The sequence below is a fragment of the Convolutriloba macropyga genome, chromosome 8 (assembly GCF_964194025.1).
Source record: "Convolutriloba macropyga chromosome 8, txConMacr16.3, whole genome shotgun sequence".
NCBI classification, from domain to species: domain Eukaryota; kingdom Metazoa; phylum Xenacoelomorpha; order Acoela; family Convolutidae; genus Convolutriloba; species Convolutriloba macropyga.
In genome coordinates, this window is record NC_134475.1 from 31,790,997 (window position 1) to 31,816,645 (window position 25,649).

A 25,649-nucleotide genomic window follows, 5' to 3' on the forward strand; every position below is an offset into this window, starting at 1 on the left:
ACCGTACAATTTTCTCTCTGTATGCGGCTAGTTAGTTTTATTTATACTTAACACGGCTATACTATGTGCCCCTGATTTGACAGATGTTCGTGAATTGGCATCTTTGAATCTCCGTTGACTTGAATCGAGCTACCTTGCTGCTAAATATTCTCAGCTCCTGACATTATAATGCTTTCTCACTGTGCTACCAGTTGACCGGCCTCGATAGCCTGCAGTTTTTGATTTCATAGCCAGTATTCAATTTGATGACTATTTCCAAAGCCTTCAATTTGCGAAAAAGCAGTCAAGGGCGTTTAATGGATTCGCGACGTAGAAAGTAACTGAAATTCGCATTACTTTATACTTCAATGGAACGAACTTAAACCTACTTGCTGTTTTTGGACTTTAATTAAAACCCAAAATTGGAAATACTTATTAGATTCGAAAGACGATGCATTACGTAATTTATATACTTTGTAGTACACTTTTTAGTAGGTGACTGTCACAGGCTATGTGGCCTTCCAATACCCTTACAAAACTACCTTAAGTCCTTTACTAGCATGTCTAATCTATACTGGCCTCGAAACTGGATCTATTCTGACATTGAACTAAATCTACACTCTACACTGACCTTCAGATGTTTTGATGTGGAGTCTTTGCGACTGGTAGTCTGTGCAGTTTGAACACGAGGAGATCTCTCCCCACTCCCCTCTGCCTGGCAAAAATGCTTCCATATCAACCTTCCGGAAAGCTGAAGCTCCTGCAACAGTTACCGAGTAATATTGGATCATCCGAACTAAGCTAATGACGAGTTAAGCGCCAAATATTGCAATCAAGTTAAATATTTGTTCCGATGCTTTCACAAGGTATAGTGTGAATAACAACTGCTAAAAATATATCCAGCTTGTTGAAGCATGTTTTGGTTTCAATTATAAAAACAAGAGTTGCAGCAATAATCTTTCACGAGAAAGCTATATTTTCGGCTAAGTTTTCCACATAGAGCGCATAAACCGGCATTTTTCTGATTTCTACTTTCAGGATAAATGTTACAAACAAAACCAAAAATTTCTTCCATTAATTGAATCTCTCATAATTGATTTCGTCAAAAATTGTCATTTCCAGTTTTTCTTTGACTTCAATTCAATGATCATAGTTAAAAACCAATTTCTGAAAAAAACTTAAAAACCAACCTAGATCGTCAGCTGGTATCTCCACAACTCTGAAAGGAATTCCTATTGAAGAGAACAGTTCCTTCTGAATAGTCACAAACTCGTCGAACAGTTTCTCGTTGGATCTGGCATCCAAAGTTAGCCCAACCATTTCCACCTAGGCATTTTCCACCATAGAACAAGATCAATTGTTGAAGTTTTTTTTCAAAAAAATAAACCCCAAATTTGCAATGTCGCTTGTCTTCTATGACAATATCATGACATCAAATTTTAAGCCTAAAAAGCATTCGGACCTGTCTTACAATTTTAGGCAAAATCATTTGCTGTGCAGGTAGCGATTAAATTTACCCAAGTTTTTGAAAAAGAAACACACATCATCCTCAACAACGCATTTTTATCGTGAAAACAAATTTGAACGAAAACAAAGTAAAACATAACCGACTAACGTCCGGGGAATTGCTCTCAAACGACCGGCGAGCGGTTGGCTTCGTCAACAGCTAGCCACGGTTTAGTGACCTCGGGGCACTTTATCTTTATCCCGTTTCTGAAAGCGAAAGTCATAAGAGTCAAACGAAAAATCGGCCAAGCGAAAAATTGCATACAAGACAAACAGGGTTAATAATCTGCTACAAATTGCCTTTGAGAGCAATTAACAATGGTTTCCTAAAAAGTGCCTGTTAGATGAGTTATGATAAAAAAAAAACATTTCAACTATAACTCATTGATAATGAGGATCAGAGATGATGATATTACGCAAAGATGATGATGACATTACGCAAGACGTTAATATCTTAAGAACCAATTCATTGTCTCAAGAGACTATCCGGTCTTATCCTTGTTTCAAGCCAGAAACTGTTTCACAGTCTCATAAAGATCCAAACACTTGGAACGTACAAATTTTCCCAAAAATTTGAAAAGCTTAAATTTTATCCAAAAATTACAAAAACTTGAGCCAAAAAATGTTGATCACCATCCCATTAACACTAGAAACTATGCAGCAGCTTATTTTCAAATTTTGGAGGAGGTTCGAGGGCCTCCGTTGCCGGAAAAAAATCACAAACCTGAAAAATTGCGAATTTTTCAAAAAATTGCTTAAATTCGTGATATTAAAATCTTGCAAGACATTCCATTTAAAATAACATTATTCAGTAACCTATTTTCAAACCCTAGAGGAGGTAAAATCTAAAAACTAAAAAATTACAAAAAAAAGCAAGTTTTATCAAAAAATTGCTAAAATTTGTGACATTAAAAAGTTGACAAACTATTCCATGGCCATTAAAAATTTGTCAGTAACTTATTATCAACCCCCTTAGGATGTTTTCTGGCCCCTTGTTTGGAAAGACCTGAAAAAGGAAAAAAAATGTCCAAAAAATTGAAAAAATTGCAAGTTTTGTCATAAAATTGCTAAAATTTGTGATGTTAAAAAGTTGAAACCATTCCATTACCACTAGAAACAATGCAATAACCTATTATCAAACCCTAGAGGAGGTTCCATGACATTTAAGGCTGAGAAAAATCAGAAATGTCAAAAAAAATTAAAAAAGCTTGAAAAAAATTGCAAAAAAAGTATAAATTTGCGTTTTTAGCAAGCGGTGGTTCGTCAGTAGCTAGCCACGGAGGGGAAGGGGGAAAGATTGGGGGGCGGGCAACACTGGGGTGGGGGTGGCAACAGCGCGGTGTGGGGTGGGGCAATAGGGGGGGTCAACAGTGGGGTGTCTTCAACCTCTAAGAAAAGTGTTCTCCAAAACAGTTTGAACTGAAACAGAGCTGAAAGGCTCTAAAAGCACTTAACGCCCGCTGGGCGCTACCAGTTTATCGGGTTTTTGAGGACGAAAAGTCAAAATCGTCAGACGAAAAATCGGTCAAGCGAAAAATCGCATAGAAAAAAAGACCGACAGGACTAATATAATTGCTACAAACTTAGTTTGAGAGCAATTATTTATATGAAGTAGTTTCAGCTGAGTTAGGCATCGATTCTTGTTAACGCACAATTCAATTCTTGTTTCCTATTCATTCGAGTTAGCAAGTGCGTACGGGAGATCTATTACTTGCTGAGCTGCTTGTTAAAATTCTGAAGAAAAAACCATTTGATTCACTGAAACCATATTTTACATCTGAGCAAGGAAATAATTAATACGGAATTAAAACCGGACGCTTTCTACTGAACGGAAGCTGTACGGTGAATGCAACCCTTCAACTATAAAACACGGGTAAGCCATGGCATGGTTAAAACCAATTTTATATGCCATATTGAATTTGATATCTTTTGTTTTTGTGAAAAGGAACACAAATAATGAAACATATCAGCTGAAACAGAGATGGAATGTTGATCTGACGAAAACTTAATAACGCCAAACAGACAGAACTGGGGTTATAAGGCTCGTTTTTCAACGTAATAAATCATAAAATTCTTATTTATCACTGAACATTGGCACGGAGAACAGAACAATATTTTTGAAAGGGCTTCAAAAACCGAGAGCAACACAAATTAATCTGAACAACATTAATCAGATGAAAATTGCAATACATGAGCCTATTCAGAACATTAAAACAACTAAAGTCAAACAAATTGCAAGCGAATGCAATGACGGTGGCTCGATTTTTATCGTAGCTTGCCTCTTCCGGGGATAGGGGTAGCACTGGTGCAATATGCTTGCTGAAATGATGTTACGAAATGAGTTAAGAGTAAAATGTAAAGTGAAAAAAAATGAGACTAACTTTTACTCTCCTGCTTTATCAACTGTTTACCACGCTTTTGGGGACAAAAAAATCGTCAGGCAAAAAAAACCGATCAAGCAAAAAACCGCGGTAAAAATTAAGAACAAGATCCAAATAACTGCTAAAAGACCGACAGGACTAATATAATTGCTACAAACTTCGTTTGAGAGCAATTAACAAGCAAAGCCAGCATTTCCAGAAAGGAGCCAACGTTTTGAACAACTTTACTTCAAGGAATATAAAAAACATTGCAAACCAGATATGAATTTCACCGCGCCTTTTGTTCCATTAGTAAACAGCCGCCAACTGAATTTAGCTATTCAAAATTGTGAATTATATGCGCATTTTTTTCTATCTACGAATAGGCTGACCCCTATTCCCTTTTCGCTGTAAAGGGCATCTTTGAAAATGTAAGGAAAAAATTGGCCGTACAGCAGTGTGGCTTCGCAAAATTAATGGGAACAAATACAGGGAGAGTTACTTATATAGTTAGGCGTTGACGTTTGAAACTCTTTCATTATTCTATGTGTTAAGTTATTGCTTATTGTTATATTTGTATTTACTCGCTATTCATTGCTCTTTTACACATCTTAAGTTCTCTAATAATTTACTGCTCAGGTGAATTTTTTTATAACCAACAAACAAACTGATTAAAAAAAGCCGCAGACTATTATTTGTTCGTTCTTTCTATTTGTAGATTTCGAGTCTTCTTTAATCAATATTTATGCATCCTGTATATAATAGATATTTAAATTTCTTCCTAAAAAATCAAGATCGATGAAAAATTGAGCAGCAATTAAATTGAGAGCCAATGTGAAAAGTTACGGAACTTTTACAGCTGAATCCTGTTATGATTCACTAGCATTTATCTTTACCTCAAACGGTTTAAAGCTTCGTAGCTTTCAAAAAAGCACAAGATCGGTTAGAGAGCTGAAAATGCATTTCCTTCACCTGGAAATTTTTGTTTCCCCTAAAAATATGAAATGCTGACTTAATTGTTACGCATAAAAATTGGCTCTGACAAAGTTCTCAACGGCTGTTTAAGCTTAACAATATCGTACGTAACTACTTCCTTCACGTAAGATAAATTACACATTTCCTTCATTTATCTTTTCAATTACAACTTCTTGCAATCTTTTGTAATATAATCGGCTTCAGTCCGTGCAAAGTTTGCACATATTAGCGCGAACAAATACTGTCGAATACTTCAAGCACACTGATCTTAAATCAGTCAATCGACTGCAATTAAGCAATGAAATGACAGGGGAAAAATTGTTGCATCACGCAGAACCTTGTTGAATTGCGGCACCCTGAATATCCCCCTTGATTTCCTGCCCTGAGTGAGTTCAGCTCTGAAGCAAGGAGAAGTAGCTGTCAGTCTCAATGGGAGAAGATTTTTAGGAATGATGGCTTTCATTGTGTAGGCCACCAGGGAATGCTCTGAAGTGCCAGCCAAGAAGAGAGGCTCGCCCATATACTTGAAGTCGTCACTCAATCTGAACACAAAAAGTCTCAAGCCAATCAGACTGACAATTATTCAAACGCCAGTTGGCGTTTTAACTTCAATCGAGTAAACTCGATGCACAATTTGGGTCTCGAAATAGATGAAAAATCTGTAAGAAAAAACTTGTAAGGGCTGTCTCGACACCTTGACCCATCGAATCAGTTCGAAGCCACAAATAAAAAAACCGACAAACGTCGGGCGAATTGCTCTCAAACTACCGGCGAGCGGTTGGCTTTGTAAGTAGCTAGCCACAGTTTAGTGAGGCTAGCTTTAGCTTGATTCGACTCTGCATCTTTTAGTTTTCTAGCCTTTTTAGTAAATAAATCAAACAAAAAACTGATTTTTTAAAAAACTGCAAAATATTGCAAAATTTTATAAAAGCTTCCAGATTTTGCAGTGAAAATGTTCAAAACTATTTTTTCTCTGGTTTTATGTCAATTAACACATCTGCTTGACTTGAAAAGCTTCGTTGGCCAGTAATGATCGTAGACGGACAAAAATATTCAAAAATTTTGAAAATCGCTGATATCCAATATATTAAAATCTTCAAAACGATTTCATTGTCTCAGGAGACAATCCAGTATCCCTATTTCAAGCTTTAAATAGTTTCACTGGCAATAAGATCCATAAACTGGGAACATAATAATTTTCGAAAATTTGACAAAAAATAAATTGCTAGAAAATTGTTAAAACTGGAGTCAATAAAATATTGATAATCATTCCATTAACTCTAGAAACTATGCAACAGCCTATCATCAAACCTTGGAGGAGAACTAGGACGCTGGTGCTGGAAAAATGACAAAGATTCAAAAAACTTGAAAAAATTGCAAATATTTTTAAGAATTGTTAATATTAAAATCTTGAAAAACATTCAATTACATCTAGAAGCTATGTAGTAAAAATCAAACGCTCGAGGAGGTTCGCTGGCCCTTCAGGTTGGAGAAACCTAAAAACTAACAAATTTTAAAAAAACTTGAAAAAATTACAGATTTTGTCAAAAAAATTGCTAAAATTCGTGAAGTTAAAATGTTGAAAACCCTTCTATTTCCACTAGATGCTATGCAGTAACCTATTATCAAACCCTGCATGAGGTTCGTTGGCCTTTCAGGTTGGAGAAACCTAAAAACTGAAAAATTTCAAAAAAAATTGAAAAAAAAATGCAAGTTTTATCAAAATTTTGCAAAAATTTGTAATAATAAAATGATGAAAACCATTCCATGGCCAATAAAATTTTTTAACAACCCTATTATCAAATGCTATAGGAGACATCCTGGCTCCTGCGTCTCGGAAAACTTAGACAATAACAATAAATTTTATAAATTTGAAAAAAATGCAAGTTTCATTAAAAACATTTCGTGATGTTAAAACGCTGAATACCATTTTATTACCACTAGAAGTAATGCAGTAACCTATTACCAAACACTGGAGGAGGTAAGCTGGCTCTTGAGACCAGGAAAACTTTATAAAGACAAAATTCAAAAAAAACATGAAAAAATGGAAGTTTTATAAAAAAAAAATTGCTTAAATTTGTCATTAAAAAATTGAAAGCTACTACATGGCAAATAAAATGTTTTCAGTAACTTATTATCCAAATCTTAAGGAGGTTTTCTGCCCCTTGCGTCCGGAAAGACGTGAATAAGGAAAAATGAATGAAAATAGAAAAAAATTGCACATTTTGTCAAATGCTAAAATTTGTGATGTTAAAATTGTTGAAACAATTGCATCACCATGAGAAACAATGCAGTAATCTATTATAAAACCCTAGAGGAGGTTCCTTGACACTCAGGGCTAAAAGAACTCAGAAACTGACAACAATTTTCAAAAAGCTTGAAAAAAATTGCGAAAATTAGTACAAAATTGCGCGTTTTTTGAGCGATCGGTTGTTCGTCAGTAGCCACCATGGGGCTGAAGTGGAGAGAGGAAGGGGTGGGGTGGGGCTTGAGCAACAGTGGGGTGGGGGGGCAACAGCGCCTGTGGGGGGCAATAGTGGGGGGGTCAACAGTGGGGGTGGGGTGTCTTCAACCTCTAAGAACCGCCCTTCACACCATAAGTATAAGTCTCCAAAACAGTTTGAGCTGAAACAGAGCTGAAAGGCTCTAAGAGCACTTAATGCCCGCTGGGCGCTACCTGTTTATCTCGAGCGTTTTTGAGGACGAAAAGTCAAGAGCGTAAGACGAAAAATCGGTCAAGCGAAAAATCGCATAGAAAAAAAGACCGACAGAGCTAATATAATTGCTACAAACTTAGTTTGAGAGCAATTAATTATATGAAGTAGTTTCAGCTGAGTTAGGCATCGATTCTTGTTAACGCACAATTCAATTCTTGTTTCCTATTCATTCGAGTTAGCAAGTGCAAGTGCGTACGGGAGATCTATTACTTGCTGAGCTGCTTGTTAAAATTCTGAAGAAAAAAACAATTTGATTCACTGAAACCATATTTTACATCTGAGCAAGGAAATAATTAATACGGAATTAAAACCGGACGCTTTCTACTGAACGGAAGCTGCACGGTGAATGCAACCCTTCAACTATAAAACACGGGTAGGCCATGGCATGGTTAAAACCAATTTTATATGCCATATTGAATTTGATATCTTTTGTTTTTGTGAAAAGGAACACAAATAATGAAACATATCAGCTGAAACAGAGATGGAATGTTGATCTGACGAAAACTTAATAACGCCAAACAGACAGAACTGGGGTTATAAGGCTCGTTTTTCAACGTAATAAATCATAAAATTCTTATTTATCACTGAACATTTGCACGGAGAACAGAACAATATTTTGAAAGGGCTTCAAAAACCGAGAGCAACACTAATTAATCTGAACAACATTAATCAGATGAAAATTGCACTACATGAGCCTATTCGGAACATTAAAACAACTAAAGTCAAACAAATTGCAAGCGAATGCAATGACGGTGGCTCGATTTTTATCGTAGCTTGCCTCTTCCGGGGATAGGGGTAGCACTGGTGCAATATGCTTGCTGAAATGATGTTACGAAATGAGTTAATAGTAAAATGTAAAGTGAAAAAAATGAGATTAACTTTTACTCTCCAACTTTATCAACTGTTTACCACGCTTTTGGGGACAAAAAAATCGTCAGGCAAAAAAAACCGATCAAGCAAAAAACCGCGGTAAAAATTAAGAACAAGATCCAAATAACTGCTAAAAAATTTGCTTGAGAGCAATTAAACAAATTTGTGTTAAATCCATTCAGATCAAATGTCATCCTCGTGCGTATTGAAGAAACCCAATGAAGACGATATTTTTAAAATGCCTTTATTCAGTGCCATAATTAGGAATGACATCCACTTCAGAATTCAGAAAATACCACCGACTGTATCAGAAAGTCATTCTGAAGAATTTCAATTTTAGTAATGTCTTCAAAGTAACATAAATATCAGTTTTTTACTATCAATTTCAGTACAACGAAGTGCAATAACTTTAGTAGGGGCCATTACAAAAAGTCTTCAAAGATAAAATGTTTGTTTAAAAGGTTATGAAGACAACTTCTAATTGTAATAAAAGTTGGGAGCCACTTCAGGCAACGGATAGGGCTCTCGCTGGCTCTGATTCTTTTACATGGTGTTCTTCGCTAGCCTCGTAGATAAATTGTGTTCCAGGAGTGGTACAATACTAGACGTCAATTATCGATCCATTAAAAACCGGTGTCAATGAAATGGCTTAAAAAGACACTTAAGGAAGACATTTAAAAAGAAAAGCAAAACGTAATAAAAAAGAAGAAGAAACGACGCTCCTGGTGGGGTTGAAACACCGCAACCACTTTGTCCAGATGATAAGACCACTGCGCTACAAGTTGTAATGTCGATAGCATAAATGTGCAAATGATCTCTTTATCCTTGCTGAGCGAGCAAACCAAACCGCGCGCAGCCGAAATTGTAACGTTGTTTGAATAGAAATTACACCTGGTGAAGAATTCAGTGGAGCGAGTATAAAGATTAGTCGTTGTTTTGGGTAAAAGAGAAGCAAACGGGAAAAAGATCTTTCCGTGGAAATTCAATGCCTCAGACAAATAATCTGTCAAGCGAATAATCGTATTACAAAACGCAACTAACTAACGTCGGGCGAAGTGCTCTGGGGGGAGGGGGGGGGTGCACCGGGGCAAGAGAGTTGGGCGCGGGGGTATTCAACCTCTAAGAACCACTCTCCACACCATAAGTATAAGTCTCCAAAACAGTTTCTGTGAACAACATACTTAGAGACTAGTGAGCTGAAAGGCTCTAACAGCACTTAATGCCCGCTGGGTGCTACCTGTCTATCCCGTTTTTGAGGACGAAAAGTCAAATGGATCAGACGAAAAATCGGTCAAGCGAAAAATCGCATAAGAATAACAACAAGACTGATATAATTGCTATAAATTTCATTTGAGAGCAAATAAAAACATTCCATTACATCTATGAACTATGCAGTAACCCATTAATAAAATATTTTTCCGAAAACTTAGAAAAATTTAGATTTTATTAAAAAATTAACAAAACTCGGGATATTGAAAGTTGATAAAAATTCCATTAGCTCTAGAAACTATGCGACAGCTTATTATCAAACCTTGGAGGAGGTTCCTTGGCTCCTGGTGCCGTAAAAAAATCAAAAAGGTTCAAAAAATTTGAAAAGAATTGCAAATGTTTTTTAAAAAATAGCTTTAGTCCTTAATATTAAGATCATTAAAAACATTCCATTACAATTAGAAACCATTCAGTAACTTATTATCAAACCCTAGAGGAGATTCCCTGGCTCCTGAGACTGGAGAAACCTAAAAAATGACTAAAAATGTCAAAAACGTGAAAAAATTGCTAAAGTTTGTGATATTTAAATGTTGAAAACTATTTCATGGCAAACAAAAATTTTTCAAAAAATTATTATCAAACCCTTAAGAAGGTTTTCTGGCTCCTGCGGCCCCAAAACTGAATAATGACAAAGAATTTCGAAAAAAACGTTTTGTGAAAATAAAGATGACAAAAATCGTGACGTTAGAATGTTGAAAAACAATCCATTATCACTAGAAACTATGCAGTAACCTAATATCAAACCCTAGAGGAGGTTCCTTGACATATAGGGCGGAAAAACTCAAAAAATGACAAACTTTTGAAAAATTTGATAATTGTGAAAAATAATTTAAATATGCCTGTTTTTGTTTGGAGTACCAAAACATACAGCTCTTAAAATGGTCATAAAGAGTCCTTATGTCTAGCAATAGAACTTTATCAACTTTTACCAGTCTCAATTTTAAACTGGCCCAACAAAAATTCAAAAAATTACGAAAAACTAAAAATGACCTTTTAAACTTAAACTACGGCCTTCCAGTAGCTTGAAGGAAGGCACATTAAGGAACTTAAGAACTTTAGGAACTTAAGAAGGCACACTAAGCACTTGAAGGTCTACTAAATTGAAGGCATCTAATGAAACTTAATTTCCGCTGGGCGCTACCTGTTTATCCAGTTTTTAGGGGCAGAAAGTCATATGGTTCAGACGAAAAATCGGTCAAGCGAAAAATCGCAAAAAAAGACAAACAGGATTAATATAATTTTTACAAGCTTCGTTGGAGAGCAATTAAAGACCCCGGACCAATATAACTGCTACACACTTAGACTGAGAGCACCTTAACACAAAAATAATGCGAATTAATAAAATTCTTTGCGGAAGAAATCAAACTGAAAATTTTAAAACTCAAAGAAATTTAAAGCAACTTTTGAGAAAAACAATTTCTAAAACAACTACCAACTACAGTATAAGCTTTGCCAGTCTACAGAACACACCAAAAGACAATCAGCAGCTAAAATAAACCGACTAACGTCAGATGAACTGCTCTCGAACGAAAGACAGAGGCCAATTTAATTTAGAGGGTGTGTCGCTAAGAAGTTTTATTGGTGCAAAAAACACAGACCTGATAGGGGCTCGCACCCGTGAAATCCAGGATAGCAGCCAGACATGTTAGTCACTAGGCTACAACCAGGTTTTTACTCAACCGCTAACAATCACTTTTCAGCAACAAACTTCATTTCAGAATGAGAGCAATTGTAATCACTCAAATAAGAAAAAGCTTGAAAAAGACACCTGAGAAGTCACAAAATGTTCTAGAACATAAGCACAAAACTGTTGACGCAAAAATTTTGCATAAAAAAGACCAACATATCGTTCGAGAGCAATTAAAAAATGTCCAAAACTAAACATAGTTCTCTAGATTTCACATATATCAGGTGAGAGCGAAATGTGTACAAATAATGTGTAATATCGTACGCTTACAACTCTTCTAAAATCAAATCCAGACAATAATGACTACCTGAAAACTTGATCCCTATCCCCATGTATCTGTTGACCACAGCCCTCAATCACTTTGGGTGTCAATAGCAGTGGAACTGTCATTGGAGTAAACGAACGTCGACTTGCCAGGAAATCCTCGGTAAACCTGATCAGAGCTCGCTCCAAGTAGCATCCAGCACCCGTTAAGAAGAAACCTAAAAACATTTTAACTTTTAATCAGCTGAATTATAAAAAAAAGTTAGCACCTATAGCAGTAGTTATTTTGTAAATAACAGACTGTGGGTGCAAACCAGAAAAGATCCGACTTTGGGAATTGGGACAAGTTGCTTCGAACTAACAATCCCAAACAAACAGTCTAACTAAAAGTATAGTTAATAACTGAGTTAAAGGTAGCTGTCTCAATTGAAATCCTGTTCTGCATTGCAAAGTGCCATATACTCTTATTTTCCCACAAGCTCCATCAGACTACTTCAGCCAGATGAGTTACTTCAAAATCTGTTAATCTATTTGAAAATCCAAAACATATTACATTTGCGAGAATAGAACTTTTCACGGAGCATTTCTTCCGCTTCTCACACAAGGCAGCTCTCCGCATTCGCTCACTTATTTTCGAGCTTCAAAATTGATATAGCAATCAAGTCGATACAAAAACAATCAAGAGTTCGAGGCATTAAAATCTACAAAACGAGTACAAAATGAACTGCTTCTATGCGTTCACAATCAACAGAATATTTTTGTTACTTTTCAAAACGACCTGATTTCAAACTTTGTTTTATGATTGTTTTCTTTCCACACTTTTTAGGAGTGGCATCAAACAAACAAAGTACTAGGCGAGATTCTTGATGTTCGAAAGCATTGTAAATCGCAAGTTTCTCAAGGATGCTACAAATTGTGCTAGTACAAAATTTTGTTCTATACACTGGTCAATCTAAACCTAAATCGTTATTCTATAAATGACCTTGAGCAATAAGATTTCAAAATCTACCAGGTATAATTATTCAAATTAAGCAGCTGGTAGTTGTTGGAGCAATTTAAAAGGAATCGCAAACAAAATCGGATTTCTGCTTATTTTAAATCGGGTTTCTACGATATCTTGTATTGACTAATTACATACCACGATATTAATTATATGCGAGCTGCCCTGTGGCTCACGTTTTGTCATCTCCAAGTTAATGTTTAAGAGAGTTCAGGGTTTCAGGTTTTGTGATCATTAGAAGTAGTCTCAATGCTTAGGTAAGGAAAAACGCACAGGCATTACTAAGCTAAATTTTTATGCGCACCGAACCTCGTTTTTAAGAGGAGCCAAGCCCTTATCTGCAACATTCAGGCATTATTTTTTCATCAAAATTTCTGAGCCAGGGCTAATCTTTTTAAGGTCAGAATTTACCTGAAAACAACCAATCTGAAACAAACAACCAGTTGAGAAATTCAAACTCTTACCACCTTTTGACAATGGCCCGCCCAAAATCGAGCAAGTAGGTGTTATACAAAACCTCACAATCCAATCAACCAATTTTTCGAGGACCAACTTTTCCCAGTAACCGAACATATTTTTAAAACACTTCTTGAAACCTAAGGTAAGCCTCCCAAACCTTAGCCAGATCCACTTTCTCGAAAGGTAGCAAGCAACCGGCCATAGTGGCAATTAATTTCAATGAATCCATAATAGAAAAACTGCCGGAAATGTAAAAGACCTTTGTGACCGACCTATCGGTACATGAGATATAAAATTTATAAATTTTAACAGTTAATCCCCAGAACAGTTCATATAATCCTTAAATAATGGTCCAATTGATTCCCTCAAGGCTATCACAGCTCACTGAAGCAGTTAAAATCAGAAAATACTTTAAAAATAATTGGGCTTTACTCCAAAAAACCTCTACACCAAGAAAACTAGTTTCTCATAGAACACAAAAATTTCCGCGGTTTCTTTTTCTTCTCAATCAATAATCTCTTGAATCAAAAAAGCAATTTCCTCATCCGGTCCATGTAATAAAGGAACATCTTATGCTAACTGTTCAAATATTTTGTATCATGGTTGCCGATGTACAGAAACAGCAAAATTTCTATTTTTCTAGAAATTTTGTTAGGCACTCCCTTTAATTATTTCCCAATGTGTACTTTCCTGTTCATCAGTTCAGACAACCAACGAACTGCAAAGAACTTTTGAGATTATTCTATTCGTAAATTATAATTTCGGTTGACTCTTCTAACGAGATATTGAACGAATTAAGCATTCAATACATGTTTTCAGCTGCCCATTCCTGATCCATCCACCTACGTTACTTTGTGTTTAAATATATTAAAATTCTCATACACTCAGAGCCTAGTAACGCACTGCTCCAAGCAGCAAGGCAAAAAATCGGTTAAAGTTTTAGATTCGAAAATTTACAAAATTCTTGCCCAAGTATTAGTGAAGAAGGATCATCATTCTGACATCACTGTACCATTAAAATTAATTTGCAATAGCTGGTCTTGTAGCAGGAGCAAAACTTAGAACACTCAGATCATTATTTCACATATCACAATACGCTCAGTGTTGTAAATCTATCAGCTATACTATCTAAATTTCAAAGTCCAGTGGTTGAACTTCATTGTATTTTTCTTAAAGCAATTTAAGAGTAGTTGCGCAAAAACCGGATTTTTGAAAATCAACCTTTGTTGCAATGGAGTTTTTATTAAGAGGACTTCCAGTAGATAAGTGCTGTTCTTTGGCTCAATTTCCAAGTTGTGGTCGCCAAAGTAATTTATCATGCTTAACACAAATTTCTTTCACTAGTGTTATCAAATCAATGAAAAACTGAAGTTTTAAGAGTAGCAAAAATGATGGGAAGCGAAGCTCTCTTAGGCAACATCGATGGCAGTTTTAACAAATATTTCAAAATGGATTTCAAAGGAAGGAAGACTAGATTCATAGGACAGTGAATGCGATACAAACTACCAATTGCAAATTTCCCCTAAGTCTTGCCAGCTTTTCTAATTTCTCGACCAACTACTTAGAGGTTGGTTTTCGGTTTTCTAGAAAAATATCACAAAACCAACGCTCGGGAAAACAATTTTCCTCAAACCCAAGATCCAATTGTCCTCAAACCCAAGATATTTTCTTTAAAACAAGAATATTTTCAAGTTTAGCTCCCAAAGATTAGTTAGTTTCACACACGTCTCCTGTTTTAAAAACGAACAGTCAAACTAGTCCGACTACAGATGCTGAAGCAAACAATTGTATAAAAAGGACAAACATAACCGACTAACGTCGGGCGAATTACTCTCGAACGACCAGCGAGCGGTTGGCTTCCTCAGTAGCTAGCCACAATTTAATGAGGCTAGCTTTAGCGTGATTCGACTCTGCAACTTTAAATTTCCTAGCCTTGTTAGTAAATAAATCAAATAAAAAATTAATATTTTAAAAATTTGCAAAATATTGCGCTTTACTCCAAAAAAATCTTTACACCAAAAAAACTAGTTTCTCATAGAACACAAAAATTTCCGCGGTTTCTTTTTCTTCTCAATCAATAATCTCTTGAATCAAAAAAGCAATTTCCTCATCCGGTCCATGTAATAAAGGAACATCTTATGCTAACTGTTCAAATATTTTGTATCATGGTTGCCGATGTACAGAAACAGCAAAATTTCTATTTTTCTAGAAATTTTGTTAGGCACTCCCTTTAATTATTTCCCAATGTGTACTTTCCTGTTCATCAGTTCAGACAACCAACGAACTGCAAAGAACTTTTGAGATTATTCTATTCGTAAATTATAATTTCGGTTGACTCTTCTAACGAGATATTGAACGAATTAAGCATTCAATACATGTTTTCAGCTGCCCATTCCTGATCCATCCACCTACGTTACTTTGTGTTTAAATATATTAAAATTCTCATACACTCAGAGCCTAGTAACGCACTGCTCCAAGCAGCAAGGCAAAAAATCGGTTAAAGTTTTAGATTCGAAAATTTACAAAATTCTTGCCCAAGTATTAGTGAAGAAGGATCATCATTCTGACATCACTGTACCATTAAAATTAATTTGCAATAGCTGGTCTTGTAGCAGGAGCAAAACTTAGAACACTCAGATCATTATTTCACATATCACAATACGCTCAGTGTTGTAAATCTATCAGCTATACTATCTAAATTTCAAAGTCCAGTGGTTGAACTTCATTGTATTTTTCTTAAAGCAAAAAAAAGCAATTTAAGAGTAACTGCGCAAAAACCGGATTTTTGAAAATCAACCTTTGTTGCAATGGAGTTTTTATTAAGAGGACTTCCAGTAGATAAGTGCTGTTCTTTAGCTCAATTTCCAAGTTGTGGTCGCCAAAGTAATTTATCATGCTTAACACAAATTTCTTTCACTAGTGTTATCAAATCAATGAAAAACTGAAGTTTTAAGAGTAGCAAAAATGATGGGAAGCGAAGCTCTCTTAGGCAACATCGATGGCAGTTTTAACAAATATTTCAAAATGGATTTCAAAGGAAGGAAGACTAGATTCATAGGACAGTGAATGCGATACAAACTACCAATTGCAAATTTCCCCTAAGTCTTGCCAGCTTTTCTAATTTCTCAACCAACTACTTAGAGGTTGGTTTTCGGTTTTCTAGAAAAATATCACAAAACCAACGCTCGGGAAAACAATTTTCCTCAAACCCAAGATCCAATTGTCCTCAAACCCAAGATATTTTCTTTAAAACAAGAATATTTTCAAGTTTAGCTCCCAAAGATTAGTTAGTTTCACACACGTCTCCTGTTTTAAAAACGAACAGTCAAACTAGTCCGACTACAGATGCTGAAGCAAACAATTGTATAAAAAGGACAAACATAACCGACTAACGTCGGGCGAATTACTCTCGAACGACCAGCGAGCGGTTGGCTTCCTCAGTAGCTAGCCACAATTTAATGAGGCTAGCTTTAGCGTGATTCGACTCTGCAACTTTAAATTTCCTAGCCTTGTTAGTAAATAAATCAAATAAAAAATTAATATTTTAAAAATTTGCAAAATATTGCGCTTTACTCCAAAAAAATCTTTACACCAAGAAAACTAGTTTCTCATAGAACGCAAAAATTTCCGCGGTTTCTGTTTCTTCTCAATCAATAATTTCTTGAATCAAAAAAGCAATTCGCTCATCCGGTCCATGTAATGAAGGAACATCTTATGCTAACTGTTCAAATATTTTGTATCATGGTTGCCGATGTACAGAAACAGCAAAATTTCTATTTTTCTAGAAATTTTGTTAGGCACTCCCTTTAATTATTTCGCAATGTGTACTTTCCTGTTCATCAGTTCAGACAACCAACGAACTTCAAAGAACTTCTGAGATTATTCTATTCGTAAATTACAATTTTGGTTGACTCTTCTAACGAGATATTGAACGAATTAAGCATTCAATAATGTTTTCAGCTGCCCATTCCTGATCCATCCACCTACGTTACTTTGTGTTTAAATATATTAAAATTCTCATAAACTCAGAGTCTAGTAACGCACTGGTCCAAGCAGCAAGGCAAAAAATCGGTTAAAGTTTTAGATTCGAAAATTTGCAAAATTCTTGCCCATGTATTAGTGAAGGATCATCATTCTGACATCACTGTACCATTAAAATTATTTTGCAATAGCTGGTCTTGTAGCAGGAGCAAAACTTAGAACACTCAGATCATTATTTCAACTACCACAATACGCTCAGTGTTGTAAATCTATCAGCTATACTATCTAAATTTCAAAGTCCAGTGGTTGAACTTCATTGTATTTTTCTTAAAGCAATTTAAGAGTAGTTGCGCAAAAACCGGATTTTTGAAAATCAACCTTTGTTGCAATGGAGTTTTTATTAAGAGGACTTCCAGTATATAAGTGCTGTTCTTTGGCTCAATTTCCAAGTTGTGGTCGCCAAAGTAATTTATCATGCTTAACACAAATTTCTTTCACTAGTGTTATCAAATCAATGAAAAACTGAAGTTTTAAGAGTAGCAAAAATGATGGGAAGCGAAGCTCTCTTAGGCAACATCGATGGCAGTTTTAACAAATATTTCAAAATGGATTTCAAAGGAAGGAAGACTAGATTCATAGGACAGTGAATGCGATACAAACTACCAATTGCAAATTTCCCCTAAGTCTTGCCAGCTTTTCTAATTTCTCGACCAACTACTTAGAGGTTGGTTTTCGGTTTTCTAGAAAAATATCACAAAACCAACGCTCGGGAAAACAATTTTCCTCAAACCCAAGATCCAATTGTCCTCAAACCCAAGATATTTTCTTCAAAACAAGAATATTTTCAAGTTTAGCTCCCAAAGATTAGATAGTTTCACACTCGTCTCCTGTTTTAAAAACGAACAGTCAAACTAGTCCGACTACAGATGCTGAAGCAAACAATTGTATAAAAAGGACAAACATAACCGACTAACGTCGGGCGAATTGCTCTCGAACGACCGGCGAGCGGTTGGCTTCCTCAGTAGCTAGCCACAATTTAATGAGGCTAGCTTTAGCGTGATTCGACTCTGCAACTTTTAATTTCCTAGCCTTGTTAGTAAAAAATCAAATAAAAAATTAATATTTTAAAAATTTGCAAAATATTGCGCTTTACTCCAAAAAAAACCTTTACACCAAGAAAACTAGTTTCTCATAGAACGCAAAAATTTCCGCGGTTTCTGTTTCTTCTCAATCAATAATTTCTTGAATCAAAAAAGCAATTCACTCATCCGGTCCATGTAATAAAGGAACATCTTATGCTAACTGTTCAAATATTTTGTATCATGGTTGCCGATGTACAGAAACAGCAAAATTTCTGTTTTTCTAGAAATTTTGTTAGGCACTCCCTTTAATTATTTCCCAATGTGTACTTTCCTGTTCATCAGTTCAGACAACCAACGAACTTCAAAGAACTTCTGAGATTATTCTATTCGTAAATTATAATTTTGGTTGACTCTTCTAACGAGATATTGAACGAATTAAGCATTCAATACATGTTTCCAGCTGCCCATTCCTGATCCATCCACCTACGTTACTTTGTGTTTAAATATATTAAAATTCTCATAAACTCAGAGCCTAGTAACGCACTGGTCCAAGCAGCAAGGCAAAAAATCGGTTGAAGTTTTAGATTCGAAAATTTGCAAAATTCTTGCCCATGTATTAGTGAAGAAGGATCATCATTCTGACATCACTGTACCATTAAAATTATTTTGCAATAGCTGGTCTTGTAGCAGGAGCAAAACTTAGAACACTCAGATCATTATTTCAACTACCACAATAAGCTCAGTGTTGTAAATCTATCAGCTATACTATTTAAATTTCAACGTCCAGTGGTTGAACTTCATTGTATTTTTCTTGAAGCAATTTAAGAGTAGTTGCGCAAAAACCGGATTTTTGAAAATCAACCTTTGATGCAATGAGTTTTTATTAAGAGGACTTCCAGTAGATAAGTGCTGTTCTTTGGCTCAATTTCCAAGTTGTGGTCGCCAAGTTAATTTATCATGCTTAACACAATTTTCTTGCACTAGTGTTATCAAATCAATGAAAAGCTGAAGTTTCAAGAGTAGCAAAAAAGATGGGAAGCGAAGCTCTCTTAGGCAACACCGATGGCAGTTTTAACAAATATTTTAAAATGGATTTCAAAGGAAGGAAGACTAGATTCATAGGACAGTGAATGCGATACAAACTACCAATTGCAAATTTCCCCTAAGTCTTGCCAGCTTTTCTAATTTCTCGACCAACTACTTAGAGGTTGGTTTTCGGTTTTCTAGAAAATATCACAAAACCAACGCTCGGGAAAACAATTTTCCTCAAACCCAAGATCCAATTGTCCTCAAACCCAAGATATTCTCTTCAAAACAAGAATATTTTCAAGTTTAGCTCCCAAAGATTAGATAGTTTCACACTCGTCTCCTGTTTTAAAAACGAACAGTCAAACTAGTCCGACTACAGATGCTGAAGCAAAAAATTGTATAAAAAAGGACAAACATAACCGACTAACGTCGGGCGAATTGCTCTCAAACAACCGGCGAGTGGTTGGCTTCCACAGTAGCTAGCCACAGTTTAGTGGGGCAAGCTTTAGCGTGATTTGACTCTGCAACTTTTAATTTTCTAGCCTTGTTAGAAAATAAATCAAATAGAAAATACTTAAAAAATTTGCAAAATATTGCAAAATTTAAAACAAAAGCTTCCAGATTTCGCAGTGAAAATGTTCAAAACTAATTTTTGTGTCTGCAGTTAAGTTAAGAAACCCATCTGCAAGACATTAAAAGCTTCTTTGGCCAGTAATGATCGTTAAACTTAAGAAAAACGACAAACATAATCAAAAATTTTGAAAACAATCGCTAAATACTATCCAGTATCCCTATTTCAAGCTTTAAACAGTTTCAGTGGCTCAAAAAGATCTATAAACTTGGAATATGTGCATTGAACTTTGCATTGAAAAAATTGCAAAAAAATTTCAAAAAATTGCTGATATTAAAAACTTGATAAACATTCCATTACATCTAGAAGCTATGCAGTAACCTATAATCCAACCCCAGAGGAGGCTATGTGGCTCTTGAGGCTGGAGAAACCTAACAACTTTAAAAAAAACTTAAAAAATGCAAGTTTTGTCAAAAAAAATTGTTAAAACTTGTCATATTAAAAAAATGAAAGCAATTCTATGGCAAATAAAATTTTTTCAGTATTTTATCATCAAACCCTTAAGGACGTTTTCTGGCCCCCTCGTCTGGAAATAGGTGAATAATGAACAATGCCAAAAAAATTGAAAAAATTTGCACGCTTTGTCATAAAGATGTTAAAATTCGTAATGTTAAAATGTTGAAAACATTCCACTGCCACTGGAAACTATGCAGTAAACAATTATAAAACCCTAGGGAGGTTCCCTGACACCTATGCCTGAACAAAATCAAAAAATGACAAACATTTTCAAAAGGCTTTAAAAAATTAGTATAAAATTGCGGGTTTTTAGCGATCGGTTGTACGTCAGTAGCCACAGGGGGGTGCACCGGGGGGCTGATTTGGGGTCGGGAAACAGTGATTAGAGGGCAACAGCGTGGCGGCGGGTGGGGGCAATAGTGAGGGGGGGGGAGTGGCCAACAGTGTGGGTGTCTTCGTCTCTAAGAACCGCCCTTCACACCATAAGTATGTCTCCAAAACAGTTTGAGCTGAAACTAAGCGAAAAATCCGTCAGGCGAAAAATCGCATAAAAAGACCGACAGGACTAATATAGTTGCTAAAAACTTCCTTTGAGCGCAATTAAAATTAAAGCTACTAACGTCAAACGACAGGTGGGGCAATTTAATTTATAGGGAGTGTAGCTTAGAAATGAATTATGGGTGCAAAAAACGCTCCCCATATGAGTTCAAACCCCGGACCTCCAGTTTTTCACTCTTACATCTCAATCATTCAGCTACAGGGACTGTACTTCTCTTTCGCTAACAATCGCTTTTCTATTTGCAACAATCTTTTATTAGAATGAGAGCAACAAATCATTTAAAAATGAAGAACCGAAACGTGTTAAGTTACTCAAGAAGTTAAAATTTAATGAATGTTCTAGGGCAAAACTGGATCACATCTGAGGATACGCTCGCTTCCAGGATGGACAATTTTCAATCTGAAATATTGATAAATTGTTAGGTAATCATTGGGATGGAACATTGTTGAAATTCCCGCCCCTACATGCCAACTTCTGTTCTCAATTTAAATAAGTTTCCAACAATCTTCAACCAATCGCAGCCTTAAAATATCATGATTACTATGTATAGAACAATTTAAGTCAGTTGCGTCACAATTAAGTACAAAAACTTTTAACTAATCAAGCTCCATGTTTTCGACAAATTTGCACTAATTTTTCACAAAGATCGGATGGATTTAATTGCGTTCATACTGGTTTAAAAAAAACAGTTGAAGGTCACAGTTAATATAAACTTGAGAAGAATTTCATAAGCATATTTCTAAGCAGCTTGACTCTTGACTGAAACTCTTGAGTGAAGTTCTAAGAGAGCTACTCATCAACTTTATGATCTCCCGACTTACCCGTTTTTGCGCATTTGAGGACGAGAAGTTAAATGGTCAGAGGAAAAAAAAAGCATCAAAAAACAAAGACTAGAAAAATTCTACAGAATTTGTTGAAAAGCGATTATTAAACACCAGATTTCGCCTCAGCGTTGGATCCCGAATCTGAATGGATTAGTGATAACATCTGCAGTGTAATAATATCCATGAAGACTTCGCTGCCACTTTTATCAACGAACTGCTTCCAATTAGCGCCAAAAAAAACTTCATCTGAATTTTCAACTCAAAATCTTGCAAACAAAACTACTTTCAGGACAAAGATAAACTCTTCAAACATTCTTTTTTAAACAAGTTAAATCAATTTATAGCCAAAAACGTTTTAACACCAGCAACAAATGCTCTACAAATAATTCAAACCCATTTAATTTTTTTCTCGTTGCAAATGAAATCTACCTGCCTGCAACTCTCAAAATGTAAATTTCTATTTCCTTCCTTAAAATATAGACAAATTTTACTGAAGCAAACAATTGTATAAAAAGGACAAACATAACCGACTAACGTCGGGCGAATTACTCTCGAACGACCAGCGAGCGGTTGGCTTCCTCAGTAGCTAGCCACAATTTAATGAGGCTAGCTTTAGCGTGATTCGACTCTGCAACTTTAAATTTCCTAGCCTTGTTAGTAAATAAATCAAATAAAAAATTAATATTTTAAAAATTTGCAAAATATTGCGCTTTACTCCAAAAAAATCTTTACACCAAGAAAACTAGTTTCTCATAGAACGCAAAAATTTCCGCGGTTTCTGTTTCTTCTCAATCAATAATTTCTTGAATCAAAAAAGCAATTCGCTCATCCGGTCCATGTAATGAAGGAACATCTTATGCTAACTGTTCAAATATTTTGTATCATGGTTGCCGATGTACAGAAACAGCAAAATTTCTATTTTTCTAGAAATTTTGTTAGGCACTCCCTTTAATTATTTCGCAATGTGTACTTTCCTGTTCATCAGTTCAGACAACCAACGAACTTCAAAGAACTTCTGAGATTATTCTATTCGTAAATTACAATTTTGGTTGACTCTTCTAACGAGATATTGAACGAATTAAGCATTCAATAATGTTTTCAGCTGCCCATTCCTGATCCATCCACCTACGTTTCTTTGTGTTTAAATATATTAAAATTCTCATAAACTCAGAGCCTAGTAACGCACTGGTCCAAGCAGCAAGGCAAAAAATCGGTTAAAGTTTTATATTCGAAAATTTGCAAAATTCTTGCCCATGTATTAGTGAAGGATCATCATTCTGACATCACTGTACCATTAAAATTATTTTGCAATAGCTGGTCTTGTAGCAGGAGCAAAACTTAGAACACTCAGATCATTATTTCAACTACCACAATACGCTCAGTGTTGTAAATCTATCAGCTATACTATCTAAATTTCAAAGTCCAGTGGTTGAACTTCATTGTATTTTTCTTAAAGCAATTTAAGAGTAGTTGCGCAAAAACCGGATTTTTGAAAATCAACCTTTGTTGCAATGGAGTTTTTATTAAGAGGACTTCCAGTAGATAAGTGCTGTTCTTTGGCTCAATTTCCAAGTTGTGGTCGCCAAAGTAATTTATCATGCTTAACACAAATTTCTTTCACTAGTGTTATCAAATCAATGAAAAACTGAAGTTTTAAGAGTAGCAAAAATGATGGGAAGCGAAGCTCTCTTAGGCAACATCGATGGCAGTTTTAACAAATATTTCAAAATGGATTTCAAAGGAAGGAAGACTAGATTCATAGGACAGTGAATGCGATACAAACTACCAATTGCAAATTTCCCCTAAGTCTTGCCAGCTTTTCTAATTTCTCGACCAACTACTTAGAGGTTGGTTTTCGGTTTTCTAGAAAAATATCACAAAACCAACGCTCGGGAAAACAATTTTCCTCAAACCCAAGATCCAATTGTCCTCAAACCCAAGATATTTTCTTCAAAACAAGAATATTTTCAAGTTTAGCTCCCAAAGATTAGATAGTTTCACACTCGTCTCCTGTTTTAAAAACGAACAGTCAAACTAGTCCGACTACAGATGCTGAAGCAAACAATTGTATAAAAAGGACAAACATAACCGACTAACGTCGGGCGAATTGCTCTCGAACGACCGGCGAGCGGTTGGCTTCCTCAGTAGCTAGGCACAATTTAATGAGGCTAGCTTTAGCGTGATTCGACTCTGCAACTTTTAATTTCCTAGCCTTGTTAGTAAAAAATCAAATAAAAAATTAATATTTTAAAAATTTGCAAAATATTGCGCTTTACTCCAAAAAAAACCTTTACACCAAGAAAACTAGTTTCTCATAGAACGCAAAAATTTCCGCGGTTTCTGTTTCTTCTCAATCAATAATTTCTTGAATCAAAAAAGCAATTCACTCATCCGGTCCATGTAATAAAGGAACATCTTATGCTAACTGTTCAAATATTTTGTATCATGGTTGCCGATGTACAGAAACAGCAAAATTTCTATTTTTCTAGAAATTTTGTTAGGCACTCCCTTTAATTATTTCCCAATGTGTACTTTCCTGTTTATCAGTTCAGACAACCAACGAACTTCAAAGAACTTCTGAGATTATTCTATTCGTAAATTATAATTTTGGTTGACTCTTCTAACGAGATATTGAACGAATTAAGCATTCAATACATGTTTTCAGCTGCCCATTCCTGATCCATCCACCTACGTTACTTTGTGTTTAAATATATTAAAATTCTCATAAACTCAGAGCCTAGTAACGCACTGGTCCAAGCAGCAAGGCAAAAAATCGGTTGAAGTTTTAGATTCGAAAATTTGCAAAATTCTTGCCCATGTATTAGTGAAGAAGGATCATCATTCTGACATCACTGTACCATTAAAATTATTTTGCAATAGCTGGTCTTGTAGCAGGAGCAAAACTTAGAACACTCAGATCATTATTTCAACTACCACAATAAGCTCAGTGTTGTAAATCTATCAGCTATACTATTTAAATTTCAACGTCCAGTGGTTGAACTTCATTGTATTTTTCTTGAAGCAATTTAAGAGTAGTTGCGCAAAAACCGGATTTTTGAAAATCAACCTTTGATGCAATGAGTTTTTATTAAGAGGACTTCCAGTAGATAAGTGCTGTTCTTTGGCTCAATTTCCAAGTTGTGGTCGCCAAGTTAATTTATCATGCTTAACACAATTTTCTTTCACTAGTGTTATCAAATCAATGAAAAACTGAAGTTTCAAGAGTAGCAAAAAAGATGGGAAGCGAAGCTCTTTTAGGCAACACCGATGGCAGTTTTAACAAATATTTTAAAATGGATTTCAAAGGAAGGAAGACTAGATTCATAGGACAGTGAATGCGATACAAACTACCAATTGCAAATTTCCCCTAAGTCTTGCCAGCTTTTCTAATTTCTCGACCAACTACTTAGAGGTTGGTTTTCGGTTTTCTAGAAAATATCACAAAACCAACGCTCGGGAAAACAATTTTCCTCAAACCCAAGATCCAATTGTCCTCAAACCCAAGATATTCTCTTCAAAACAAGAATATTTTCAAGTTTAGCTCCCAAAGATTAGATAGTTTCACACTCGTCTCCTGTTTTAAAAACGAACAGTCAAACTAGTCCGACTACAGATGCTGAAGCAAAAAATTGTATAAAAAAGGACAAACATAACCGACTAACGTCGGGCGAATTGCTCTCAAACAACCGGCGAGTGGTTGGCTTCCACAGTAGCTAGCCACAGTTTAGTGGGGCAAGCTTTAGCGTGATTTGACTCTGCAACTTTTAATTTTCTAGCCTTGTTAGAAAATAAATCAAATAGAAAATACTTAAAAAATTTGCAAAATATTGCAAAATTTAAAACAAAAGCTTCCAGATTTCGCAGTGAAAATGTTCAAAACTAATTTTTGTGTCTGCAGTTAAGTTAAGAAACCCATCTGCAAGACATTAAAAGCTTCTTTGGCCAGTAATGATCGTTAAACTTAAGAAAAACGACAAACATAATCAAAAATTTTGAAAACA

At 35.4% G+C, this 25,649-nt stretch overlaps 1 protein-coding gene across 1 annotated transcript in view; it reads right to left on the reverse strand.

The window, feature by feature from the left end:
• Positions 1-25,649, reverse strand: part of LOC142344683 (serine--tRNA ligase-like) — a 47,945-nt gene that overhangs the window by 3,890 nt on the left and 18,406 nt on the right. The window contains exons 2-5 of the mRNA XM_075396521.1: positions 11,671-11,845; positions 5,158-5,362; positions 1,170-1,305; positions 611-739 (exon numbers count right to left, since the gene is read on the reverse strand). Of these exons, the coding sequence (XP_075252636.1) occupies positions 611-739; positions 1,170-1,305; positions 5,158-5,362; positions 11,671-11,845 (645 nt within the window). The remainder of the gene's footprint in view (positions 1-610; positions 740-1,169; positions 1,306-5,157; positions 5,363-11,670; positions 11,846-25,649) is intronic.